Source organism: Aphelocoma coerulescens, chromosome 4A (assembly GCF_041296385.1).
Source record: "Aphelocoma coerulescens isolate FSJ_1873_10779 chromosome 4A, UR_Acoe_1.0, whole genome shotgun sequence".
Lineage (NCBI taxonomy): Eukaryota > Metazoa > Chordata > Aves > Passeriformes > Corvidae > Aphelocoma > Aphelocoma coerulescens.
The window spans coordinates 1,905,041-1,931,745 of record NC_091018.1 but is presented as its reverse complement, the minus strand read 5'-3'; the positions used below and the strand labels follow the sequence as shown (position 1 = coordinate 1,931,745).

The following is a 26,705-nucleotide window of genomic DNA, read 5'->3' as shown; positions in this document are numbered from 1 at the left end:
CTTCTGACCTACTGTAAATACTTTTGAGGAGGTCATAGGTCTTCTGAAAATAAAGGACTTGGCAGAGCAGAGGTGCTTCACTGATGGCCTGGATGGCATAGAAAGAGGAGGCAGCAAGATCACATCCTGGTTTAAACATGAAGCAAAGAGTAGCAAAGATTTCAGGTTGCCCCAGTGTGAATTGGAGTCTCTTTTGGAGCTTGCAGCAGACTGCAGTGGAAGGGCAAACTCATCTCTTGGGAAAAGCCACTATGTCTTGCATTCTAGAGTGCTTTTCAGGGTCTAGCTTCACAGACAGTGGCATTTGATTGAAGTCACCATTGTCTCATCTCTTTGTACCTTTTCTGGCTCTCAGCAGTATTTCTGTTCTCTTCTTTTCCCAGTTGGGGAATGGCTGAAATGACAATTTGTGCCCAGTTAGATCCATACTGTGTCGATGTGCATTGGTTACACATAGAATCTTTTCTGATTCCCATCTGTTCAATGAATGGCTTAAAGCTGTTCCTTTTTCTAGTTCTTTGTCTTATGGTCCTTTGGAGTGATGATTTTTCTGAATTTTTATGGTTTTTGATACATTAACCTGATTTACAATCAGTTCCTGCTCTCATAAAGATAATCCCCACCAATTTATTCCTTTTTCTTTTGGTGGAAGAGCATCTTTCTGTTTAGGAGGTGGATGGTGACTTGATTCCAGTCCCTTTATATCCTTCTTACTCATCTTTGTCTGCCTTGGTCCTTTGATATGTAACTGGCAGGTGATGTCCAGCTGAAGGTCTTTTGCATGTCAGCAAGAAACATCTTCAAAGCTGACAGAGTGCAGAGGACACTGTTGTCTCAATGCAGTCACAGTCTGTCATGTTTTTGTTCTAATCTGAAAGGATAATGTGGACTTAGTTCTGTTTTATGCATTGAATCTCTAGGTCAAAGTCATTCACTTAAATTTAGCCAAGTCGTTTTGTCATCAGCCATACTTAGTGCATTTTTGGAAAATGAATGGTAAGAATTTGAAGAGAGCAAACCAGAAACTTTGAGAAGTGGAGACCTTTGTGAAAGAGAGACTAATATGAATATTAGCGGTGGAAGCTTCTGATACAATTAAAACCAAATGTATATAAACACTCTTCAGGTCAGGCACTTGATACTGCCTTTGCACCCAGGGCATCTTTATCAGGGTGTCTTCAACAGACCCTTCAGAGCTAAGGAGCTTTAGGAACTGCAAATGAATCATAAGCACTCTTCTGAGATAAGCCTACTGCAACCTGTCAGAGCTGTACAAAAGATTAGTTGCACCTTTTGGAAAATGCTTTGTGTCTTGTTCATGGGTTTGAATACTATAGCTCTAAAAACTGATGCTCAGGGATTTTAATAGTGAAATACCTTGGAAGTGGTTATTCTTCTGTAGTGGCACTTCAGCAGGAGAGAGCTCTTTGTCAAATCTCCTGTATCATTTTTTTTGCAGCAAACAACATCCTGTAGAGATATCTGTTAGGGGCCAAACATGGACTATGGTACAGCAAAAAATTGGCTCACGAAGTTGCATGAACTGGGGTTTTTTTGTCTGTGATTTTCTAATACAGTGTTGTGAAGTAGGTGTTTAATTTACTCTCATTAAAGATGTTAATACAACTGAATGATGGAATTAAATTTTTATATTCAATTTGTAGTACATGCACTTTTACTCAAAGAAGTGAAAAAGATTCCAGCAGAAATAGTTATCCTTGTGGTGCAAAACCAGAAGTATTAAACACTGGTGACAAATCCAAGTCAAGTCTGGTGTCTTGAATACTTGTACTGTGACTTGAAAATTCACATGGAAATATTACTCTTCTATTTTATCATCTAAACACTACTTGATCAATAGAACACTCAGCAGCATTCTGCCTTCTGTGATAGGGTGGACTAAAAAACAGCAAGCACGAATGCACACTGTCCTCACAAGAATATATCCATGAGCTGCGATCTGGAATTTCAGATGAAAAACTTCTTAATTGCCTGGAGTCTTTGCGAGTGTCTCTAACCAGCAACCCAGTCAGGTAAGCAGAGCAATTTCTGCAGTAGTTTTCATCATGCTGTTTTTGCTAAGCAAGAGAGAGTTGTGGGCTTTGGGGTTTTTTTGAAACAGAGTAATTATGCTAATGCCTGTTGACAGGAGAGCAGTGTTCTCAGCACCCTGGACAAGGATAAGTGAAACGTTTGCAGCTGTCTGCAATATCTCCTCACCTTTCACTGTGGCTTTCAGCAATTTGTACTTGTTGGAACGTTTCCCTTGGTGACTGATCAGGTCTTTTGGGAAGTGAGACCGAAAGTGGAGCCTACGAAGGGATGCACAAGCAGTAACGGAGAAATAACTTTGCAAGTTTTGCATTTGGTTAAGAAATAATTAAAAGCATTTTTCTTTGGTTTTTTTTTTTTCTAGCTGGGTTAACAATTTTGGACATGAAGGTCTTGGACTTCTGTTGGATGCATTGGAAAAGCTTCTGGACAAGAAACAGTAAGGACTTGGATCATTTGAAGGGAGGGGTGGGGAAGTTGTGAAGAATTTCCTTATGTTATTTTCCTCATTCCTCTCAAGGCAAGAAAGTATTGATAAGAAGAATCAACATAAACTTATCCAGTGCCTCAAAGCATTTATGAACAATAAAGTAAGTGTATTTTAAATTCACATACTTCTAGCATGATTGATTTTTCTTAGCTCAAGATATATGTAGCATGTTAAATGTTGGAGAGGGAAGGAAAGCTTTGGGATATCCAGTGTTTAACTCTTTGGAAGTGTAAGTCTTACTCTTCTGTTAAGAGTCTTCTTCATGAGCCTTTCAGAATATGCATTTTTTTTCTTAGTTTTGTTCAATACTATTGATTTTTGGCAGTAAAATATTTGATAAAGGGAGGATGATAGTATAAATTTAAGGTAAGTGAATTTGGAAATGAATTACTTGGAAATTAGAAAAAATAAAGCTTTATAAATTCAGATTTCAATACATGATTGTTAATATAATGTACTTTTCACCTGATTTAAATTGAATAGGATTTGATATCTTTTTAGCTGTGGTTTTTAAGTTGGTAGATTGTGGGTAAAGGATTAGGTTAAGTTGGATCTAATTTTCTCTAACACAGGTTACTCAGGTTTACAGAGTATGAGTACTGTTTCTAGAAGCTGATGTATTAAACTTGTAATTTTGCTTAATGCATAGCAAAATCTGAAGTCTTGTACTTATGTATCCTCTCCAGCAAATAAAACTGCATAAAAATTACTTATAACTACTTCTACCCAGTTTAGAAAAATCTCACAGATGAGCTTGTCTAATGAAGAGGGAGAAAGGCAGATTTTTCATACTTCTGGGGTGTTCCAGACATAGAAAATAAAACCTGATTTGTCTTTTGGTGGGTGTAGTGATTTTACAAGGTCCCAGTGTCCTCCTGAAGAGCTGAATCTCTGTCAGCAGAAAGCCTCAGATTCAAGACTGGGGACACTGACCTGTGGCCTGAGGCTTTTAGTAGAGTGTTGCCAAAGCCCCTGTGGGAGGGAGGGGTTGGGAGAATCCCTAAGGACCTTATCCCAGAGCTAGTGAGGAGTGTCCAAGGCAAGAGCACCCTTTTCATCAGGAGCTTTTTGTTTCAGTACGGTTTGCAAAGGATTCTAGGAGATGAAAGGAGTCTCTTGCTGTTGTCAAGAGCAATTGATCCAAAGCAACCACACATGATGACTGAGACAGTGAAAATCCTTTCTGCCATCTGCATTGTTGGAGAGGAAAACATGTAAGTGAGATATTGAAGCTTTCTCTTTTTTTGTGCTCATGAGTTGTTAACTTGGACACAGGTGAGAAACCTTGTCAGTGAAACAAATGTAGCCTATTAAGTCTTTATTAATGTGGTTTAAAATTAAAGAGATTTCACCTGTTCTATTGCCCTAATTCAGTATTAAATCAGAGAAAAGCAAGTGAGCAGAGACCTGTGGCTCACTTGCACTGTGGCTGAAGTGGAAGGTCTGAAAGGACAAATCACCTCTCTACCACAGGAACAAGAAGTTTGCATTTGCAGCTGGGCTTTGGAACAGTTGAACTTATTTAGCACTTGCCCATGAGATTTTTAAAACAAAGATAATCACTTGGCATATGTTTCCTGTAAATTCATCGTTGTATTTATTTACTGAAGGTTCAAATGGGCAAACTTCATCTACTATGCAATAAATAGATTAAAACATTTTGATTTCTGAAAGGACAATTTATTAGAATTTCCAGATGTTAAACATGTCATCTGTTTTCAAGTGCATGGCCTTGGAGAGGTAAGGATTTTTTCTCCCTCACTGATTGATTGTTTCTTAGCTGAAATAATAATACAGAGATTTACTCACCCTTTTTTTCTTATTCCAACATTAATCTTGTAGATATTTTTAACACTTGATTCTTGATTTGTTTTCACCTTTTGTAGATAAATGCATTTAAACTCTGTCAGTGCCCTAAAGCCTTGAGTCATGTGGATAGTGGGCTGAGTATGTTTAAAATGAGCGAGTTGGCTGTGCTGTGCCTTTTGACAGTTTGTCTTTCTCTTAGTCTGGACAAGCTTTTGTGTGCTATAACAACTGCTGCTGAGAGGCACAGCAGGGAAGAGCGTTTCTCTCAGATTGTTGAAGGCCTGGAGAACCACGAGTTCATACAGCTGCAGGTGAGTTTGCTTTTCTGTGTCCTTCAGCTAAAAGGCTGGAACACGGTGGATTGCTTTGTGACCTTTCAATAATTTACACGCAAAACAGGGGTCAGTAAAAGAGGAGAAATAAACACCAATGGTCCACTGGTATTAGATTTTCTGCTTGTTAGTGGTTTGAGAGCAAGGAGCTCAGTTCTTGTGCCAAAAAAAGGATTAAGAAGTCTTGACTGTAGTAAAGAGAGTAATTAGTGATATTTCTTTCCTTGAATGCCAGATGTAATGTTCAGGTAATAAATCTGTTCCTGGTTCTGGGGCTTTTGACTGTTGCCTCTTAAATATTCAGATATGATAATTATGGCAGGTGTAGAATGGGCTGTGCCCAGTTTTGGCACTGTTCCTTTTGGGATGAATGAAGTACAGCAGGATATCATTGGTACTTTCGTCAACAGGGACTCTGCATTCCTTGGTGTGTTCAATGTGTGCCTCTCATCAGCCACTAGTGCTTCTCTAAGGGTGATCTAGTGAGCTTTTAAAGTTGTTTTTATAAAATAATAAAATAAACATTCTCTGCCAGTGGTTTTTACTAAGTCTTGACTTAGATCATGTTCATTGCTGCTTATGGTCAATGGATAGAGACTTTTAATTCTCTGTGGGCACCAGACTAGCTAAGAGTTTTGGTTGCTATTACAATGCAAGCTTTTTTTAAATTGGGGTTGGTTTGGGGTTTTTTTTTTGGTACTGCCATGTTTGCATGGAGGCCAAGTGGCTGAATATCCTATTAAAGGATGACTTTGACTTACTGTCTTCTCCCAGTACAGTATTGATGCACATTTTGTATTAGAATTTGTATTTCAGCTATTTTGGCTGAAAGATATGGAAAAGTACAATGTGAACTGGGTAGGTATCCTTGGGATGCCTTTTTCCAGTCTTGGATCTAATACACATCAGCTGTAGTTGCCTTAATGCTGTGTTTGCTGTTAGCACCTCTTGTTTCAGGGCTGATGAGTTAATGGTGTTCAGCAAGTTTCTGTAAATGACATTCTGATCTTAATAGTGCTATCACTGAAGAATTCATTCTGAGCTTGTCTCCTTCTTTATGACCTTGTTGATTTAAGGCAAACAAAAACAACCACCCACCATTCCTGCCAAGCTCCCCCTCCCAAAGCTCTCTGATACCTCAGTGAAGGCACAATTGCAAGACTCATTACCTTGTTTCTGACAAAATCGTTCTTTACTTGTAATGTATTAGCACAAGCCATTAAGCCAGAGTCTCTGTGGCAGCAGCAATCAGAGCAGATGGCACCTCTTCTCTCTATTAATTTCAGATTGGACATGTACTTTGGCTTGTTAAGTCATGTCATAGTAGTAAAATAACAAGAATCATTCAAGCAAGGACGATGATACTGCATTATCTGAAGATGCAGCTCTATCAAGAGAGTGCCTTTGAAAGGGTGTTTTAATAGAAATCTGAGACTCCATAAGGTGTTCTATTAAAGCTAAATAGTGAGTGTAATTAAAACAGGAAGAGTGCTTTTTATCTGATTTTTTTTCCTCTGCAGCTATTGATTTTTTTTTTTGGTCCTACTCTAATGCTACTTCTGTTTGCAGTTAACATCTTTTACCAAACTTGGTATTTCCCTTGAGTCCCATTTTAGTCTTTAATGTGGATCAGCACTTTTGGTGTTGTGCTATTGTCTACCTGTTTCCAAGTAAATCAATTAAAGTGCACAGCTGTTCAATTAAACCATTAGCCACTATCCTGAGACTTCGGGCATTTTGCAGAAGTGATCTGCAGGAATAGAAAAAACACCTGGTGATGTGACTTACTTGGGTATGGGTGTTTTTTGGGTGGTTCTGATGTGGGGTTTTTTGAAGTTTTTAGTTATTGTAGAAACAGTTTTCAAACTGGTGAATAGTGAGGAGAAGAAGAAGGAGGTGCAGTGGGCAACTTCAGATTGGGAATAACTGGTGTATGATTTTAGTGTAGGGAGCCCTGGCAGAGGGTGCCCAGAGCTGCTGAGGCTGCCTCTGGATCCCTGGCAGTGTCCAAGGCCTGGCTGGACAGGGCTTGGAGCAACCTGGGACAGTGGAAGGTGTCCCTGCCATGGCAGGGGTGGGACAAGATGAACTTTAAAGGTCCCTTCCAGCTCAAACCATTCCATGATATTATTCTGTGATGGTCACTCATATGGTACTATTTTGACACAGCAGAAGCATCCTGATATGGAAACAGACACAGCAGAATTTGATGTTGCTAAAATAAACCCAAGTGTTGCATGTGTGCTGCATGATAACACCCATCTCTTTGCTTTTATAATTAAACTGAAGCAGTGACTGAAGCAATATTGATTTTCATTCTGTATTTCTGACAACAGGTAGCATGTATGCAGCTCATCAATGCCCTTGTTACATCTCCAGAAGATCTTGATTTCAGGATACACTTGAGAAATGAGTTTTTACGTTGTGGCCTGAAGAAAATACTGCCTGTAAGTTATTTGTGTATGGGTTGATCACTGTCTGCTGTGAATGTTGAAGATAACCAAACTGTTTTAGCAGAACAGCAGAAGGGAAGGATTGGGGGTGCAGAAGGTCAGATTATCAATCCAAACCTGATTTTAGTCTGCAGAGTTACAAATTTAGGTTCTCAGGAGCTGTGTAAACCAGAATAGGAGTTGAAACAAGTCGGTGTATTAGAAATTAAATTAAGGTAGCTGGATTCTGCATAATGAGCTCAAAGCTCATGCAGTGAATGTGAATCTGGCTGTGGAACCAATCTTGGATTAACTTTCTTTGTATATGCTGTTCCTGTTGTTTTCCGTGAAATCTGGTTTTCTTTAATCTGCCTGCTGAGAATGCAGAGGGACATTTCAAAGGAAAATCAAATCAACACATTCATTCTCTGAGACTGCAGGTCTGTCTTCATGCAGCTGCACAGACAGGAATATTTCTGACTCAGGGAGAGATCTGTAGCTCTTAACCAAGAAACTGTTCTGATGCTTGTATCAAAAATAGGTATATTTAAGGTGCTCATCACTTTCTCTCAAGAGATGAGAGAAGTTAAGAGTACTTGCTTGTATTTATCTGAAACAGAATTTATTCTGCTATGACCTTAAAGATACAAAGTTTCAGATTGTCACTTTGTCAGGAACAAAAACTTCCATTTTTGGTTCATTCAGTCTCGAGACTCTTCCTGATGTGTGATGTTAATTTTTCTTGGGGTATATTTTTAGGGTTTATATCATGTAGATACATTAGCATGATCTACTGGCTTTATTTGCTGTGGAACATCTGGAAGCCTCAAGATTTTTAGTTTGGTTTGTTTCTATCTATTGAAAGACATTTTACAGAATCAATAAATGCTTAAAAATTTTAAGAATTAGGGAGGGATTAGGTAGCAAAGAAACTGAATTGTAACAAATCATGATATGATAGAAAACTTGGGAGAGTGTACCAACATCTGCCATACAGATCTGAGTGTAAAAGCAATTAATATTTGGTGATCAGTCTTTTTTCAAAATGCTGAACTGCCAATGTGTTGAAAAAGGGTCAGGAGGAGGATCCATAGATCTGGCTCTTCATCTGCTCCGGTTCAGAGCAGCCTCCTGTGCTTTTCAAGCATTAGAATTGGCACAAGTTCCTGCTGGACTGGGGAATGCACGTGGCTGCATCCAGGTCTGACAAATCCAGGCCAGTTTCCATTTGAATCATGGGCTCATGCATTCACAGGAGTGGATGGGAGGGAACTTCTTTAATGTGCTCTCCTGCTAGGAAGCTAAACTTGGTTCTTACAGGAATTAGAACAACTGCTTGTGTTTCTCAAAAGAAGAGCCCATTTTCCCCTGCTCCAAATGCTACCTTGTGGGGGTTTTTTTGCTCCTCTGTATTTCTTCTTGTACTGTGGTTGGTTTAATGCTATGGTCTAGATTAACTTAGTAATAGAAATTGTAAGTATGTCTTCTTTACACTTTCTTAGGCTTAAGATGACTTCAATTAATGTTTTGAAATATACTTATTTCAAAATAAGTACTTATGTGCTTTTTTAAAGGAGCTCTGACATTAACAAGCAGGAGCTGCTGTGTCCCCTTAAGAACTTGATTCAACTGGAAATCATTTGTTATGTAGCCCATACCTGCTCTGAGCTGATATTTTGCCTTTAATTTTTCTCAGTTATATCATTATAATAAAAAAAATCCCAGGCACTGAGTTAAAACTTTCTCCTATTCTAAAGGTTAATGTCATATATTTCATCATGATACAGTCCTTCAAGGGGGGGAATTCTTGCTTTAAAAAAGGAGACATTAAGATATATTCTACCTTGAAAAACAGGCCTTGAAAGATAAGGAAAATGATGAGCTTGATATTCAGCTGAGGGTGTTTGATGAGAACAAAGATGAAGACCACTTTGAACTGTCACATCGTCTCAATGATATCAAAGCTGAAATGGAATATCCTTTAAGGAAGTGCTGTTATAACTTGTGTTGTTTCAGAACTTTATTAAATGGAAATTACAGTGCTCTGTGTGCAGGTTATTTGTCTCAGTTGTGTGTCTTACCAGGGGCTTTGTCAAGCAGATTTTTCTCCAGTTGCCTTTTTTGTTAGAAAATATTTAGATAATTAGTGCTTAAATTTGCATGTCAAATGTAAGTCATTGGGAACTGAATTAATTTTTCATAAATAACATTTATTAAGCTAAACTCTGTCTCATAATACATGAAGAGATAAAATTATACCCATGGAAGATCATAAGTTTGAAGAAAAATGAGTTTTGGTAATAAGAGGAACAAAATTTTTTCATAGGTTCAGAAGCACTTCAGATGTGTGCCTTTTCTAGCTGTGAAGCAGCAGTAAATTCAAAATTACCTCGGTTCAGAATGGCTGCTTGCAGTTTTTAGGTGGAAGCAGAGGGAGGTGGAGGCAATCAATGAGAGGACTATAAAATCCCCTGTAATGCTGTTGTTTTGCAGAACAGGTAATTCCAGGTAATGGTCATCTTTAGGAAGTGAAAGTGATTGAGCAGTGTGTGTTTGCCCTTAGCCTGGCTCAGCTCAGAGTGAATACTGAGCTTTGTGTGAAATACTTTTACAGGATTCTAGAACATTAAGTGTATAGTATGATTGTTCTGGCTAATAATGAAACATGTCCTGACTGTTAAACAGAGATTCTGTGTGCAGTCTTAGTGGAAAAATAATGTTTACTGCTAAGGATAGGAGTTCAACATTTTAGAAGTTTTAGGAGGGGTTTTACTTGAACAATATGGGACATGTCTGGGGGAGGTGTGTTTGGGTGGGGAGGGTGTTCTATTGTGCAGTGGGCTTTTTTGGTCTTTTGCTTGTTCTCTAAGTTTTTAGTTTTTTAAGGACTCATATTTTCTTAACAATGTTTGCACTGATGTCAGCGAAGTATTTCATCTGCTGTATAATATGGTGAAGGATACTTCTTCTGAAAATTACTTCTTGTCAATTCTCCAACATTTCCTTCTGATCAGGAATGATTACTATGTCCGGTAAGTGCCAGCTGCCAGGTTGGATTTTTTGGGAGGAGTAGGGACAAGAATAGAAATCCAGACCCTGGTAAACTGAGTTGCTCAAAATCATGCCTAAAATGCCTCTCTGAGAATGTGTTATTTGTCTTTCTGCTCAATGTTAGTATTAAAAAGATCTTGGTAAATATAATAATGCTTATTGCAAAGACTTGACCCTTAGTCCAACGCCCTCATCCCAGAAACCTCTTAACTTTTTGGGCACTTTTTCTTTATTCAAGTTTGATACCTTCATTGCTTCAAAGAACATGAAAGTTGTACAGCTGATAATTGAAAATACTCCCACATGCCTTGTGTCTGGTCTTCTCAGTGTAAACTTCTCTTAGGTGCAGCTCGGTGTCTTAGCAGGGTCCAGGTACCACATCCAAAATATTTACAAATAAGAGTACAAATCAGACTTTGAACTTGATACTTCTGCTGGCAGGTGTATAATTCAGATATTAGGAGTTAGTTGTCCCCCAACCCCAATTGCATAAAGGCTCATTTGTGTTCTTATTGTCTTATGAATGTTTTCTTTTTTAGACCTCAGTATTACAAGATCATAGAAGAATGTGTGTCACAGATAGTGCTGCACTGCAGTGGCATGGACCCAGATTTTAAATACAGAGGAAGGATGGACATTAATTTTACACATCTAGTTGGTTTGTACACTTTAAGCAGTTTTACCTTGTTTTTCTTCGTGTTCTTCTGTCTAGATTTTTATTGACTGTGAATTTTTTCAGTTTTCTGGAAATATGAATGGAAGCTCCAGGTGTGCTTGAGGAGCACCAGAGCAAATGCTGTAGCTTTTAATGAAATGAGACAGGGTCAGGAAAAAAAAGTATCTGTTGCTTTGGTGTCATGGGCTCTCAGGGTAATGATGGCTGGGAGGCACCTCAGAGCTGTGATATGTTTGACTTGACTGTGTGTGGTATTTTATTGACATTCTAGATGCGTGTGTGGACAAAGCTAAAGTAGAAGAGAGTGAAAAGAAAGCAGCAGAATTTTCCAGAAAGGTCAGTCCTACTCATGGTTCTCTTTAAGGTGTGGAACAGAATCCTAATGGGAATACAGTCAGCTTGTTTCCCAGGGAAAACTGGGAAATAGTGGATCTCCCAGGCAGGATGTGCTTTCATATTTAAAGCTCTGGGGGTTTTGGGTGGTCCTGTGTGTGTGCAAGGCTCAGATGCAACTGAGTCTGAAATCAAAAGCCTCTGAGTGGTATCAACTGTACATATCCTCAGCTGTATTCTTCTTCTGTAGATAACTGATGGGGAAAATTCCATTTGTTGCTCTTCTGTCCTGAAATAGTCATAATTCAATGCCTAAAGTGCAGGTATAAGCTTGAAAAAATGAATGAACATGCTGCATTAGCTGCAGTAGTACTGATGTTCATGTATTATGGAGCTGTGTTAAAATCATTCAAAATTTTGATTTTTTGCTGGTCTGGTCTAAGAGGGCATTTTCAGGTCATAAGACAGTACATGTTCTCGAATATGATGATTGCAGATTTAATTTTAATGAATTTAAGCTTGCTGCAATAGATGTATACTCGAGTTTGGTTTCAGAAGTCTGCAGTGTTCTCTTGGGGGGGAAAACCTGTACTGAGTAGCTGGATCTGGGTGGTTCTCTGTCATTGATGTACTGATGGAAGAAATAATGTGGTACTAAAGGTGAGCATATTAGAAAAATGCTCTTTAAAAACTCAGAAGTGCATCAGTGGCTGCAGTTGTGATATTGTTCAAAGAGTTCCTGCCAACACAGCCTCTGGCATGGCCATAACTGCACGGACTCTCCTGTTGTGGTTCAATCCTTACAGTTTGATGAAGAGTTCACAGCTCGACAAGAGGCACAAGCTGAGCTTCAGAAACGAGAAGAGAAAATCAAAGAACTTGAAACAGAAGTCAAACAGCTCCGGACCCAGGTAATAAAACTGTATCACATGAAGTTCCACAGCTGAGCTGATTTTTTTTTTGAGGAGGAGGAGTTGAAAAGAAATTGCCCTAGAGTCTCTCTGGGGTTTGAAATGTGTGTTACAGGTGTATTGATTTGTTTTGCAGCCAGCATAGGTTACTAAGGATAGTTAATGGAGGTAACACTTTTCAAATAGTAGTATGTTCAGCCTGTCACAGATACCTGCTTTATTGAGAAAAAATGTTCCTTAGGCTATAAAAATCTTGAATCCAGCCCAATTTTTTTTTTCCTGCAAGTATTTGTTTATGCTTTCACATTGCTGCTTCCATATGTTTTGCAGGAATTTTTTGTTTTGAAAGTCTTTATTTTTAAAGTCTTTTGATTTTATATATTTTTTTACTCTTATATTTTCATATAAGCCTAGCCTTTTTTATTTTTTATTTTTACACCAGTGTCAGGTTTTAGACAGGTCATTTATACCCTTTAGGAACTAACAGATATTATGACTTGGTGCTTTTGCCTCAGCCTGGCTTATTTTGTATTCCTTCAATGCCAGGCAAGGTCTGCCTGTTGCCTTTCCATCTTTATTTTTGCTATTTTAATGCCTGTGGTCTCACTTCCTATTTGGGCAGTGAGGTGGAGACTCAGACACTCCTGTTCCTACTTCCTTCTTGCCAATTTTCATGTTTATTACAAGTGTCTACAAGCCAGTGTTGCACTGAAGTTTCACAGTCTGTTTGAATGGGTTCTCCACCAATTGTTGCATTGTAACTTGTGGGCCAGAGAAACACATGCCTTGTGCAAAGTAAAAAATGTATTCTAGTCTAATTAATTATTAATCCTGTTTTAGTGATTCTAACACAGTTCAGATTATCCAGAGGTGACAGGGCATTCCCAGTAATGGTGGCCATTGGTTAATTAACCATGTAATTCTAGTATCTGTTCCCTTTTCTAGTCTTATGCTCCCCACAGAATATGATGGCACTTTTTAGATGCACTCACCCCTCTGATGGTTTGACATGCTGCTGTTTCTCTTCCTTGTTCCTTTTACAACTTATTAGAATGGATATTGCAATTGCTCTTTCTTCCTCTCACCAAAGCAGCACCCTCAGACAGACTTAGAAGGCAGCAGGACAGGTTGTTGCACACCCTGCACCCCCAGATGTCAGGACAGTTATGAACAGCTGTGCTCCTGGGACCTCTTGCACTGCAGTAGCTGCTCCACTGAGTGCTGGGGAGAATGTTCCACCAGCAGATGAGTGGTGTTAAAATTCAGCGTGGTTATTCTCATCTCTGATGCCCCAGCTTGCTGGGGCATCCTAAGTGGGATAAATGTTTTGTGCATTGGTAAGAAATAAAATGCTGTTCTGTTCACTTAAATGTTACTGCTACTATTAAATTTTCTTTAAAATTGAAACAATTTGTTTTTATAAAAATGTGAGGTTATTCAGTTTACTTGGCAGTTTTATGGTACGTGGTATAATCTATTGATATTGTTTCTCATTTAAATAGGAGAACAGTTGCATTTCTCACTTTCTTGAGGTGCAGTTGACTACAAACCATCCTGGTTGGTTCAGCTTTGTATCAAACGGCCTCCTGTCACCAACGAAAAGAATTCCTCTTTTATGTTTCAGGGTCCAGGCCTGACAGGCCAACTGACAGAAGTCCCAGCAATACCTCCAGCCCTCGCAAGTGAGAACGCCCCACCATCTCCAGCGCCTTCACTCCCTGGTGGAGCCATCCCTCCCCCTCCTCCGCTGCCTGGTGGAGCAACAATTCCTCCTCCTCCTCCACTGCCTGGTGGAGCAACAATTCCTCCTCCTCCTCCACTACCTGGAGGACCAACAATTCCTCCTCCTCCTCCCTTGCCCGGGGGAGCAGTAATTCCTCCCCCTCCTCCATTACCTGGTGCAGCATCGCTTCCTCCGCCGCCGCCTCCTCTGCCCGGGGGAGCCATCCCACCTCCACCGCCTCTGCCCGGTGTGCCCCCGCCTCCTCCTCTCCCTGGGGGAGCAGGGCCACCTCCTCCTCCTCCTCTCCCTGGGGCACCAGGGCCTCCTCCGCCTCCTCCTCTGCCCGGGGGAGCAGGGCCTCCTCCGCCTCCTCCTCTGCCCGGAGGAGCAGTCCCTCCACCGCCGCCTTTTGGGGGGCCCCCGATGCCACCCCCTCTTGGAGGGGCTCCCTTTGCTCCCTTCCTGGTGATGCCAGCATTGCCACACGGGATGAAGGAGAAGAAGAAGTATAAGCTGGAAGTCTCGATGAAGAGAATCAACTGGTCAAAGGTATGGCGAGAGTTGTGGAGCTGATGTTCCTTCCCCTCCTTCCCTTCACAGATACGCTTGGTACCATGCAGTGGGATGGATTTTTAAATGAGATTCATCTTGACAGAACTTGTTGTGCCAAGTATCCCAGGAAGCCACCTTACTTCCAATCCATTGTACCAGGTGCAGTGAATGTGAATTGCAGCTTTGCATCAAGTTGTACATAAATATTATTTATCTCCAAACGGTTTTAAAGCAGCTTTCACACATACCTAGCAAAACAAACCAACTCAAGCTTTTTAAAGTCATGATATTAATGCAGTTGTAAGTTCAGAGTGCCGATATCAGGCCTTAATATAGGAGAAAGTTTCACAAAAGATGTCTGGACTTCAGGCAGCTCTCTTGAAAGCTGTTTATTGCATAGGCGAAGTTACAGCAGCTCAGGGAGTGGGTATCCAGAGCCAGCCCTACAGCTGCCAGCTCCAGCTGTAGGCATGCCTGAAGCCACTTTCTGTTCAAGTTACAAAGCATCAGATACTTTTCTTTGCAGAGTATCTTAATACATAACCAATAAGCACCATACACAATACCTTTACATTTGCCTATAGCCTATCATAGCTACTACCATCACCATATTATGGTCATTATTATCCAATCACAAGAGTAAGTAAGTTACAATTTAAGCTTACAGTGGAAAATTCTCAGCCCTTTCTTCTTCCTGCTACATCCACATTTCTTGTTTGCCTGCCATATCTCTCTTTTTGTAAAGACATGTTTTCTATTTACTTATGCTCTTCTTGAGACTTATTTACTTGGTGAAAAACATGTCTTTGTTGTAATCACATACCTTTGTCCTGCTCCTAAAAATCTCCTTCCAACTCATCTCCAACCTTTGCCTTCTCAGTTACTCAGCGTCACTGTTTCAGCAAAACATCTTTTATTCTCTATCAAAACTTGCTTTCATTTCTACCTCATCCCCAGCTTCTACATTCACAGACCTTTCTGCCAAGCCTACATACCTTACCAAACTTTCATCCTCCCCAACACTTAATGTTACTTGTTGATTACTTATCTAAGGTATTTATTGGTTGTTCTCAATTAGTGCTGTGCTGGAGCAGGGCTGTAGCCACTGGGAGGAGCCATGGGGCTGCTCAAGGGAAAGGTTTGGGCACCATGAGCTTCCAGTGTCTTAACATGGTTGTATTTAATTGCATTTCATTTTTAAAACCATCTTAAGATATAAATATTACTTGAGCAGTAAACTGCAAGCTCAATCTGATTTGCAAGTGAACACTTAAAGCAGTCACTAGTATTATTTACCTCTCAGTATAGGCAGTCACTCTAACAAGAGAAGTTATGCAAACACCCAGGTCTGTGCTGGGGTGTGTTGCTTTAAAACCCCTTTTTGATCAGTGTAACCACTGCTCCTTCCATATCAAGGAAATAGATGTGGAGTATTGGATAATTGCATCTATTATCAAGACTAAATCATTGCATTCTAAAGATGTGGTTGGCAGTTTTTTAGTGGTATAAAATATGACAGATATATTGATGTTTGGTGTAGGAAAAAGCACCTAGATCACCAAATCATCCAGGCAAATGAAAGGAGGACTTCTGTATATTCCATGCTGTGTGGGTTGAGCTCTAGCTGGGATTTCAGTGTAGCTTCACTGGATAGCTGGTTCTCATTTGTCAGTGCACATCTTGGTACTCCCAGCTACTGCCTGACACTTGCCTTGAGAACCATATATTCTCTCAGGAGTTTGTTGGTACCATGAACATGGTAAAATCCAATTGTTGATGAAAAACAAGCTGTTAAGGGGCACCAGGTGATCATTGCTGACCATAAGCTGCAATTTAACACCGAACAGTTTTGGAATTTAAATCACACTCTGAAGCAGCAGTGCAGGTTTTTCAGGATGTTTCACAGCTGGTTATTTAAATGAATTTAGACACACAACTTTATTCTGTAGAGTTGGGTGTTATACCATGTTCTCCCAGACAGAGCTGGGTGCTGTGGAATGCTGGATATAAGTTGCTTTGTATAATTTCTGAGTAAATGCCATCACCACTTCAGGCAAAACCTTTCAAGAACTAATGATGACACAAATTTACTGTTGGAAGAGGAGCTAGACTGCCCTCTGATATTTTTGAATAAGTGATGGTAATTGTCTTTCTAAAGAAACAGGTTTAGGTCTTGGCTTCCTCTAAATTCTGAGGTGTTGAGTAGTGAAATGGCTCTTTCTTTGAAGTAACAAAACAGCAGAATAATCCCACAAATTTTGGAAGAGGAATCTGGAGGGTTGAGAGAGAACCTGTGTGGGAAATGCATGGCATGCCAATTTGTAGCTTCTTTTGGCAGAAGAATTAATGCTTTAGTGATTTCAAATGATTTCAAAATATTTGGAGATGTGCTAAAATAATGTGGAAGTGTATCTAGTAGTGGTAGTTTAAAAACATACTTTCAGTATATTTAACTAGAAGGATAGTGAAAACAGCCAACCATGTTTTTAGTGTATTAATTTAAATACATTGTAAAATCAGTTTGAAAATCTTTTTGTCTGTAATTCTTATAAAATGTGCATAAAAGGATAACTTTCCTTCTTTATTGTGGGAGAAGGAATTAACTGTATCTTGGGGAGAAAGTACTGGGTCAGGATGCACTGGGGGAGTTTTGTAACTGAGAGACATAGACTGCTGTCCTGTAAACACAGAGAAGCAAGCTTTTATTTTACTATACATATTGGTAATTGCAGGCAATTCCATTGTGATCAGTTCCACTGGGGAGTTTATAGGAATGATTTATAAAGTGGCTCTGTGAACGCTGACTGTGACAATGGGAAGGAACTGCAGATGGACGCTTTGCTTAAGTGCTCTGGGAAAGCTGCCAGAGATCTCCTGCCTACTGAGAAAGTGGAAAGTCTGTCTGATCATCACTTTTAAGGAGACATCATCTGAGGAATAAAATTCTTACTGTTTAATTTAGTCCCTTTTGCTGTAACTGTCTTCCCCATTAGTGTTGGATTATGGTGGTTTTTTAAAATGTCTTCCCTGGAGCTGGTGGTAAAGCAGTGCTGAAAGGTGGTAGAGCAGGGTGTTGCAGGGAAATTGGAGTGAGGCTGACAAATGTAGTATTGCTGAATTCCCTGCATGTCATCTTGGAGTTAAATAGCCCTTGGAAATTACTTGTCATTTAAACAAACTTATAAACAATCGTTAATAATGTTAGAGGAATATATTTGGAAAACAAATAGCAGTTCTGAGTCATACATGAAAAATCAAGTTGTCTTTCAGCTTCTGTATTGCAGACCATTTTCTTCCCTTGGTACAGCCAGTACAGACTTAATTCTGAGTCTCTGCAAGGTCAGTTCATTTCCTGATGAGTTGTTCCATAGAGTTCTCGGGTAGCAGGGTGCATAGCAGTGCTGAAGAGTTTGGGCACTCTCTGGAAAGTAATCGAGAGAGAGCTAAAACACATTCAAACCCAGGTGCTGTTATCAGGCCTGTGTGCAAAACTTGCTGAATGGAGTACAATAAAGGCCATTAGTGCCAGAGGGTAGCTCAGCCCGTGGTGTTTGTGCAGGAAGCAGCAGTGAGAACATCCCAGAGCAGGACTAAACTTCATTCAGCCCGATTATCACAGAAGTTCTGCAGCATTTGCTTCACCTTGGCTGTTGAAAACACTGCTTATTGACTTTGGAGATGCTGTTTTTCTTTCAGATTGAACCTCAAGAAATAGGAGAAAACAGCTTTTGGGTAAAAGCTGAAGAAGATAAATTTGAAGACCCGGAGCTGTTTGCAAAATTGGCACTTACCTTTGGAACCCAAATGAAAGGTACATTCTTACTTTACTCTTTATTGTGCTTTTATTAAGTTTAAAACTGTGCAATGGCAGTTTCTTTTATGCTTTGTGCGATACCATGGCATTCATGTGATGGTTTTATAGCAGGAAGATGATTTAAAACATATATTAAGCATAACAGTCTATTACAAGAATTACTCCTCCTTTACTTTACAGCATGAGGGGAGGAACCCTTTTGCAATAATACCTTTTAAAAGTGCACTATATGTTGCAGATAGATGTGAATTTTCTTCTAATGAAATTATCATTAAATTTAATTTCTGATCCTAAACTCATGTTTATTTGCATTATTGTTCCTAGCTGAGAATTTCAGGAATAAGAACAACAGTTTTTACTAATGCAGTGTTTGAAAGGTTAACTCAGGAAGGGCTCTCACATGACTGTAACTTTCTTGAACTGATTTTTGAGTGGTTTCTGTGAGTTATTTCTGAATGTCTTTTTTTCCATGTTCTTCTGAAACCTCTTCAAAGAGTTGGTCATGGCTGTGTTTTTCATAAAATACATACACACTCTGCTGTAGCTCACACTCCTTTGAGCAGTCACTGAATTTAAACCATTAGAATTCTCCTTTTACAACACACCTTAGAACGACTTTCTGGTCTAAATGTTCAGATATTCCATGCAGTAATACAAAAGCATCCTTTGAAGTAATTTAACCTTCTTTTCCATGCCAGAGCTGGATTGATTCTTGGTTCCTAGCGCTGCAGTGAGGGTAAAATGGTGTGGAATTGGTCACTTCTTTTAGTGTGATAGGAAGACCTTTAAGGGAAAGAATGCCCAGCAGCAGATGACACAATGGCATGAGCCCCTTCTTAGTGAAAAGGACAAGCTCTTCTGCCTTGAGCTGAATTCTTTCATCAGAAATCTGAAGAAATGTTTCTGAAATCCTGAAAAGCTTCTTCATTAAAAATGCTGAATAAACCCTCTTGAAATTTTGAAATAGCTGACAGTTTCCTATGAGAAGAAATTTTTGTTGATATACTCTCACAGTTCTAAAACTAGGAACAACAGAATTTCCTCAAGTAGTGAGGAGTGTAGTGATAGCCTTGCAGATATTTTTCCTGTTATTCCTTGTGTAGTTCTCAGGTAAGGATTGTAGAAAATAAGAGGCCATAGCAAAGGATGCACATTAAAAATGCTGCTGTGTAGTACTCAGGATGTGAAAATCTTACTTGGCTGCCTCCTGCAGAAAGGCAGAGTTATGTCTTTGAGTTCAAGGGTTTTTTTTAACTTGAAAACTCACTAGAAGTCAAAAAGACTCTTGGAGCATGTAGTTTAGTACCACAGACCCAAATAATTGCATTCCAAAAGCAACTTTTACTTTTCTATCTCATAAAAGCAAGCATCTTTGTACTGGGTGTTAGCAAAGGAAAATTTCCCATGCTACGTGGTGGGAAAAGCTGCCTTCTGCAAAGAGAAACATGGAATGATGTTCACCATTCTTCCTCCCCTTTTGCCTTCAGAGTCACAAGCAGCTCAGTAATGCTCCAAATACGTATTTCAGGCATCATCTGGGATCAGATTTCCCTTCTGCTCTAGTCCCATTTCGTGAGGTGGTTTCCTAGTACATTATGGGAGAGTGATAAAAAGCCAAATAAAGATGTGTGGTGCTCTCTGAAGAGCACAGTCAGCATGTAAAACAAACAAATGGAGGAGTGGCAGCAAACTGACAACTGCCAGCAGCAGTTGTGATGACTTAGTGTTTACTGTCTTGTATTCCGTGAAATTTTGGAATGCCAGTGGGAATAGTAACTGAAGGAAAAGAAATGGTAGTGTAGACATTTATTAAAAATCTGTGGTTCCATGTAAGCTGCAGCACTGAAATTTGATGAAACCTCTGAATTCATGATTCTTTGGCCCAATGAGAAGATAGCTTGGTGAATTTTTCTCATTTAACATAGTTTTGTTTTAGGATACTCCAGAAATGACTTAATGTTGGTTACCACTAAGCTGTGAGCTGCCTTGCTGTTTGAGTGCTCTCTGGTTTAGGGGAATGCAGCCAGAGCTGAAGGGAAGTGGTACTTTTTGGGGGAAATATTGCCATGAAGTTGAACAATAATTTTTGCTTAGTAAATTAATTAGTAATCCAGTGTGGTTATACATCTCAGGAAACCTGGGCTACTGCTTTTTGGTGGAGTTCAGGTTGTGTGTGATTTAATTCTGTAGAATGTTCTAAAACCCCCACCAACTGAAATTAGCAGTTCAAAGTGTTAGTGTTCTTGTCAAGAACCTACTGAAATCATTTAAGCAGGTCATGCTATGCTGAGCATTCTTTTACTGAACTTTGCTTTTGTCCCTTAACTGACAGGAAATTTTCTCTCTGGCCACCAGTGGAAGGGAGAGCACCCACAGCACTGTCATGCCTTCAGTGTTTTGTGGAATAGGATGTCAGAAAGCTCCCTGTGTTGGTATTTCATTTATGGAATGTTAAATCCATGTCGAATTGTGTGCTGAAGTGTCTCCTAAGAGGTGCAGGCCTGCAGGGTTGTGCCTCTGCAGCCAGGCTGTGACCCAGCCATGCTGGGGGCTCAGATAACTTTGTGACAATGCTCAGGACTGGGCCTGCTGCTCTCAGAATCACTCCTCATTGTTTGATTGATTGTCTAATTGCAAAACACTGCAAAGCAAGTTAATGCCTTCTCCCTAAAGGATCATGTTAATTTCTGGCTCTTGTAATTTAGGTTGTGTATTTTGCCAGTCAAGAATGATAGTAGTGCTCTGAAGAAATTAATTATGTGTACAGTAGATCTGTAAAGGTAGTAATTAGTACATAATAGTCTGTAACTACTGGGATTGTTCCAATACTGAATTCATTATCCATCCAACTTGCCTCAAGGGAAAACTTCTCGATCAGGGTTCTGTTGCTTTACAATTAGACTTTTAAAATACAATTCAACAATCATTTTCATATGTTTTCAAAACTGAAGTAAGGTCTTAATAGCTGAGTTGCATTTTTCACATGGTGGGAATTTTGAGTGGGAAGGGACAAGAGAAAACACAAACTTTCATGTAAGCTGTAATTGAACAAAATATGAACAAAATTTCAGGTTTTGATTTTTATATGTATAATATGTGTTAGTGCACCCTTAAACTTGAAGGAAAACTGCTGGCATTCATTTGCATTTGGTACTTGTAAATACAAGGGGCAGCAATTAGTACTTGTAAAAAATGGCTTTGAATTTGGTGTGCTGAGAAGCCTAGATCTAATTCATCAGAGACTGTCACATTTGCAAGCTTTCAATGGACTCAGCTTTGGCCAAATTTCCTTTATAACACACCTGTATTGGTAGGTGTGAGACAGCAAGACTCAGTTTAATACAGAAATCTCTGGTGTTAAGCATGGCTATGTTGCACTGGTTCAGCTCCCTGCACTGCTTTGTCAACAGAAAAAGGAAGAAAAACCTCTGAACTCATCGTGGGTTTGCTTCTGGATTGCCAACTGCAGGTGGCTCCCTTGGTCTGCTGATCCTTCAGGCTGTGTCTGTTTGGTTCCTTTCCCTCCTCAGCCTCTCCTTGGCAGAAGGCTGGGAGCCCAAAGCAGAGGAAGGTCAGCTCTGCAGGGTAGGGTCACGCAGTGCTGTGTGCTGGGGCATTTCATTTCCTTGCATTGCACATGCAGCTCATCAGTCTTCACTTCTGTTTCACGCAGAAGTGCAGCAGATTGCTTTGTTTTCATCTTTGAATGTATTTGAAATTGTTGTTTTTCAGCAACAGAATAGATTCAAGTACCTTAAAGAAGCAGTGAGTTATTAGTTTGCCATTTTTCACTCTTTCCTTTTCTTCTCTGCTGGATTTATCCAGTAGATAAACTGTGCAACTCAGGAGTGAGCAAAGCTTTGCTTGGTTTAAATAAACTGCTGCCTGAAATTATTACCATCTAGCATAGATTTATATATGTATATCTCTGTATTTGTATATATTTTATATCATTTTTAAAAATTAATAAATGATCTTAGAGTTGTTTTAGAGTCCAGGTCTTATTTCAAGAGCATCAGGACCCATTTCATTCATTATGGGACAACAGGACTGATATGAGAGTAGTGTTCTGAAGGGTCCAAAAGAAAAAGTTCCAGTTAGGAGGTAAAGATTGTAAATATTAATTCTTAATATTTTATTTCAAATAGCATTTTAATACACTTTTCAATAACTTAATTTCTATGTCAAAGGTAGTTTGTAATGTGGAGTCACTAAGAAAACAATTTATTTTGAAAAAATACTGCGTAGAATATGTGTCCTGTTGGTGTGACCTACTAACTGTAGTTGTTTTCATCATGTGACAGTGAATGAAGAATATCCCAGATGAAAAAAACAAAACTATTTAGACTTTCTCAGAAGTTAGATTCAGTCTCAGTTGTGCTATTTTCATTTATTGTTTTCTTTTCTTGTAAAATGTTATATAAATAATGCTTTCAGAATGCTCATGCCCTAGGGTTGGACAGAGGCAGGAATTTCACTGGAGGTCCCAGGCTGTGGAACGTTTTGATTGTGTCTCTTGGGCCTCTGCTTTTAAAAGCTTTGTGGTAGATTCATAAGGGGGAAAAACAAAGAGGGATGGATCAGATAGATGCAATTATCCTGATCTCCAGTTTGCTATTCCTGGAGCTTGCTTTCTTTCCTTGTGCAGCAGAGTTAGTGTTTTTTCAGAGCATTGTTGTTCCATAAGAGGGTTCTAATAGAGAAGTTTGGACATTATCTTAGTCAGCAGTACATAAAGAACTGCAACAATTGCACCTTCAGAAAATCAAATACAACAGTCTGTATGCAAATGCAGTTAGATCCAGATTAAGAGACAGGTCTGGGCTATTTGAAAGCTGCTGTCATTACTCATGGATTGCTTGGAGGTACAGCTTAATGTATTCCACACAGTTCCTATAGAAATGGAGTTCATTTTCAGAATCAGCATTCTGTCTGTTCTGCTTCCAGGTCAGATGCTCTAATGTGGAGGCCATTCCCTCAGTTTTAGTTTAATTGGCAGTGCTTAACCCTTTTGGAACATCACTAGGGACAGGTTGGTCTTCCCTACTGGAGACTTGAGGAGCAAGGACTTGAAATAAGGAATCCTGCTGGTTATTGGGAGACTGGAGCAGTTCTGCAGGTACAGGCTGATTATCCACCTGCCTTTTCAGTGCCACATGGCAAACGGAGATTGAAGAGGCTGTCATTGTGTGTGTGCCTGCTGCAGGGCCATCTTTTGGTTAAGAAATCTCTGGCACTGAAAAACTGCTGAAAAATATTAGTAACAAAGCCCCTGCTGCTCAGATTTTCTGCAAGTTTCAATTAGTAATTTTGTCAGAAAGCTTCACCAGAAGATTTTAATAGAATTGGAGTGAGGACAGACATGTATTGTCTTAAAAGGGCTCTTCTGTGTATTTATAACAATGTTGTGACTGAGCTGTCTTAGTTATAATGCCTTATATTTTAGGTGGTTACTTACAGAATTCATGTATTAATTTGTTGTACCTGAGCTCTCAGAACTTGAAAATAAAAATCTTGAAGAGGAAAGGCGGAAGAGCACTTGTGACTATAAAAAAAAAAGCCAAGGGAAGGTGAACTCTCAAAGGCATTGGGTTTTTCCTACGAAGGAAATTGGTGCCAGTGGGCTTTGTCCTACATTCAAGGTCTTGGAGGTTCCCATTAGAGAAGTGTAAGAATCACTGCTGGTGACACACAAACAAATGTTCATTACCCACATATTCCAGAAGTCTGGAATTCCAGCCTGCTGTGTGATAACTGGTAGCAGTTAGTACCTTCTGTACCTCCTACATGCCTCGTTTTTCTAAGGAGCTGGAGCTTTTGTGTGTTACCAGCTTGATAAAATCCAGCAGGGGAAGAAAGGCAGCTCTGCATTCCGACCTGTCTGTTTGAGTCTGGGTGATGCAGTGCTCAAATAAAGCCCAGCACATTTAACGAGGAGCTGAAGACAGAGACACATGGACTCAGCACAGCAGCGAGAGGGATTGTGTACAAAGACTAATTAGCATGAAATATGAATACATTCATGAAGTAGTCTTGATCTATAATGCTCTTACAGAGAGTATTTTTTCTGTGAATTCGATGAAAAAGAAATTCAGAAGTTGAATTGAAAAAAAGAATATGTTGAACTGCAAAAAGAAATGGGTTTTGTTTGGTTTTAAACAAATAGAAATCTATATTCCTGGAATAAAACCCCTTCTGTATGAATAAATAAAGAGAATAGACTGGAAAGAATGCTTTCTCTAATGTCAAAACAGAAAGAATAACCTGCAAAAGATGTTCTTCTTCAAGTATGCTGCTGCATTTTTTATGGGAATTTAGGTTAGGTATTCTAAAAATCTATTTAATAGGAAGCTAGTTCCTCTCAATGTGAAGTGTTCAAGGCCAGGTTGGATGGAGCTCTGAGCAACCTGGTCTAGTGGAAGGTGTCCCTGCCCATGGCAGGGGGTGGAACAAGATCACCTTTAAGGTCTCTTCGAACCCAAACCATTCTGTGATGATGTGATTAAGTCATTCTCTGGATTCGACAGTAATCCTTTGGTCAATGAACTGTTAAGATTATCCACTGTGGCAGTTTTCCTAAAGTGTGGCTTCTCTTTCATGTGTAACAATTTATATCTGTATATAAAATACACTGATGGTGAGTTGGAGGTCAGTTGCTTGTCAGTTCCAGGTCTGTGTTCAGTAGTTCTGAATGGTTTAAAACAATTCCTCTTGCCCTCTGATGTGTTTGTAGCTGTAGATACATTTTCTGGCAACTTCCTCAGCATTGGTGAAGGAAACTCCAGCTGAGTGTTCCAGTGCAGGTTCTTCAGCTGAACACTGGCTGGGAATTTGTGACCCAAGTGAAGCAGGGGGAGAATAAACAAGTGTAGAGGAAAGGGTGGAGAACAGACCAGCTACTTACCAGGACAGCTGGTGCTGACTATTAAAGAGACTATGCACCAATATTTCACTTGCCTTAAAACTTCCAGCAGAGTTCTAGGAATAACAATGTATCTGCTTAAATAAATAAAACCCCGCTGTAAACAAAGCCGTGCTCATAAGCAGAATTTATGGTCTTACTTGTAAAATAGTTCTTTCAAGTCTGTATTAAAGAGATGTCCCCTGCATCTCTCAGCAGAACCACGGTTGCACATCCTGCACTTCCTCCTAAATCTACTTTCTATCAAAAGAAATAGAATGTGGATTTTTTTTTTTCTGCAAAAGCATAAACTGACAAAATGTGTCTGATTCATGGCCTGGTTCCATTGCTCACTGTGCTGACCTGCCGTGATTCTGTATTTGTAAAAAAATGATGCCTTCTCCATGGGTTTTGTTTTATGGGCTGAAACACACACACCTTTCTTACTGCTGACCAAAAATATTCCCCAAAAATGTGTCATCTGCTTTTGACATGGAACCTTTCTCTGAGTGATAGTTGCTTCTACTGTAATGCTGTTCCAGGATGCTTTGGACAAAATATCTGCTATTGCAAGAATTTCTGCCATTTATAGTAGAGTAAGGATAGTTCTGTTACCTGTATGAATAAAGGTTTTTGGGAGAAAGAGACATTCAAAAGCTATCTAAAGGATTAAAAGTTAACAATCATGCTATTAAGTTTCTGAATTCATTGAGAAATTGAAAATACTACGTACATAGGCATTAATACCAATAATAACAAAAGTATCAGCTTTTTGAGTTACTTAGTAATCATCTCGAAAGGATGTAAAGCTGAAATTACAACTCTATTGTGTGACTGTTGTTTGTCTTGTGCAAAATGAGAAGCTGAAATGTCTCTGAAACTTCTCCCTTTCACATGCTTTATTCTGTTCTGTAAGGTGGGGATGTGTAATTATTGTAGAATACTACTACAGAATAATTCCCCACTGTGAAGAGGCAGCAGCTTAAAAGCTTTCTAAAAGCAAAAAAAATCCACATGGTAAAAGTCAGTGTGGAAGTATCGTTAAGCTGCATATTCTGAATGGGAGTACCTGTGGAGTAAATGTCAAGGTTTTCTTTGGCTTTTTTTTTGTTGTTTCATTTAAGACTTGGATCATTAGCACAGACTCACTGCTTTCTTAACGAATCACTTAAGCCAAATTTTGCTTGTGTTGGTAATACAAAAGGTCAGCAGAGCATAGGTTCCAGCTGCTAAATTTAGAATTCCAGTGGAACCTGTCTGTGCATGCACCCAGAATGTGCTGAGGTGAACAGGGGAGCCTGGCAATGCTGCTGAAGGTGAGGGACTTGTAGCTGCATGTTCCTGCACTATTTTTGGGCTTCTACAATGTAAGCAGATTAATTTACTACTCCGTAGGTTCCCCTAAAACTAATCCTGTAACGTGTCCTTAATTTGTTTTGTGTGTCTCTTGAAGGCAGATAATCATTGCCTGTGTGTTCTGTGAGCACCTGGGTGTGTTCAGAACACTTTGGGATGCTTGGACCCCAAGAAAACTTTTTCAAGGTAAATCTGTTCTAAGTTGGTAATAACATAAACAACCATCCAGGGCTGACTTCAGGCTGGTTGAGCCTTGTCTTTTATCGTCAGCAG

The 26,705-nt window shown here is 39.5% G+C and overlaps 1 protein-coding gene across 1 annotated transcript in view; it reads left to right on the top strand.

Moving 5' to 3' along the window:
* DIAPH2 (diaphanous related formin 2) overlaps window positions 1–26,705 on the top strand; it is a 184,436-nt gene that overhangs the window by 27,358 nt on the left and 130,373 nt on the right. The window contains exons 6-18 of the mRNA XM_069015023.1: window positions 1,894–2,033; window positions 2,417–2,491; window positions 2,573–2,642; window positions 3,620–3,756; window positions 4,551–4,662; window positions 7,020–7,130; window positions 8,971–9,089; window positions 10,031–10,147; window positions 10,706–10,824; window positions 11,114–11,178; window positions 11,982–12,086; window positions 13,711–14,358; window positions 18,058–18,172. Coding sequence (XP_068871124.1) covers window positions 1,894–2,033; window positions 2,417–2,491; window positions 2,573–2,642; window positions 3,620–3,756; window positions 4,551–4,662; window positions 7,020–7,130; window positions 8,971–9,089; window positions 10,031–10,147; window positions 10,706–10,824; window positions 11,114–11,178; window positions 11,982–12,086; window positions 13,711–14,358; window positions 18,058–18,172 — 1,933 coding nt within the window. The remainder of the gene's footprint in view (window positions 1–1,893; window positions 2,034–2,416; window positions 2,492–2,572; window positions 2,643–3,619; window positions 3,757–4,550; window positions 4,663–7,019; window positions 7,131–8,970; window positions 9,090–10,030; window positions 10,148–10,705; window positions 10,825–11,113; window positions 11,179–11,981; window positions 12,087–13,710; window positions 14,359–18,057; window positions 18,173–26,705) is intronic.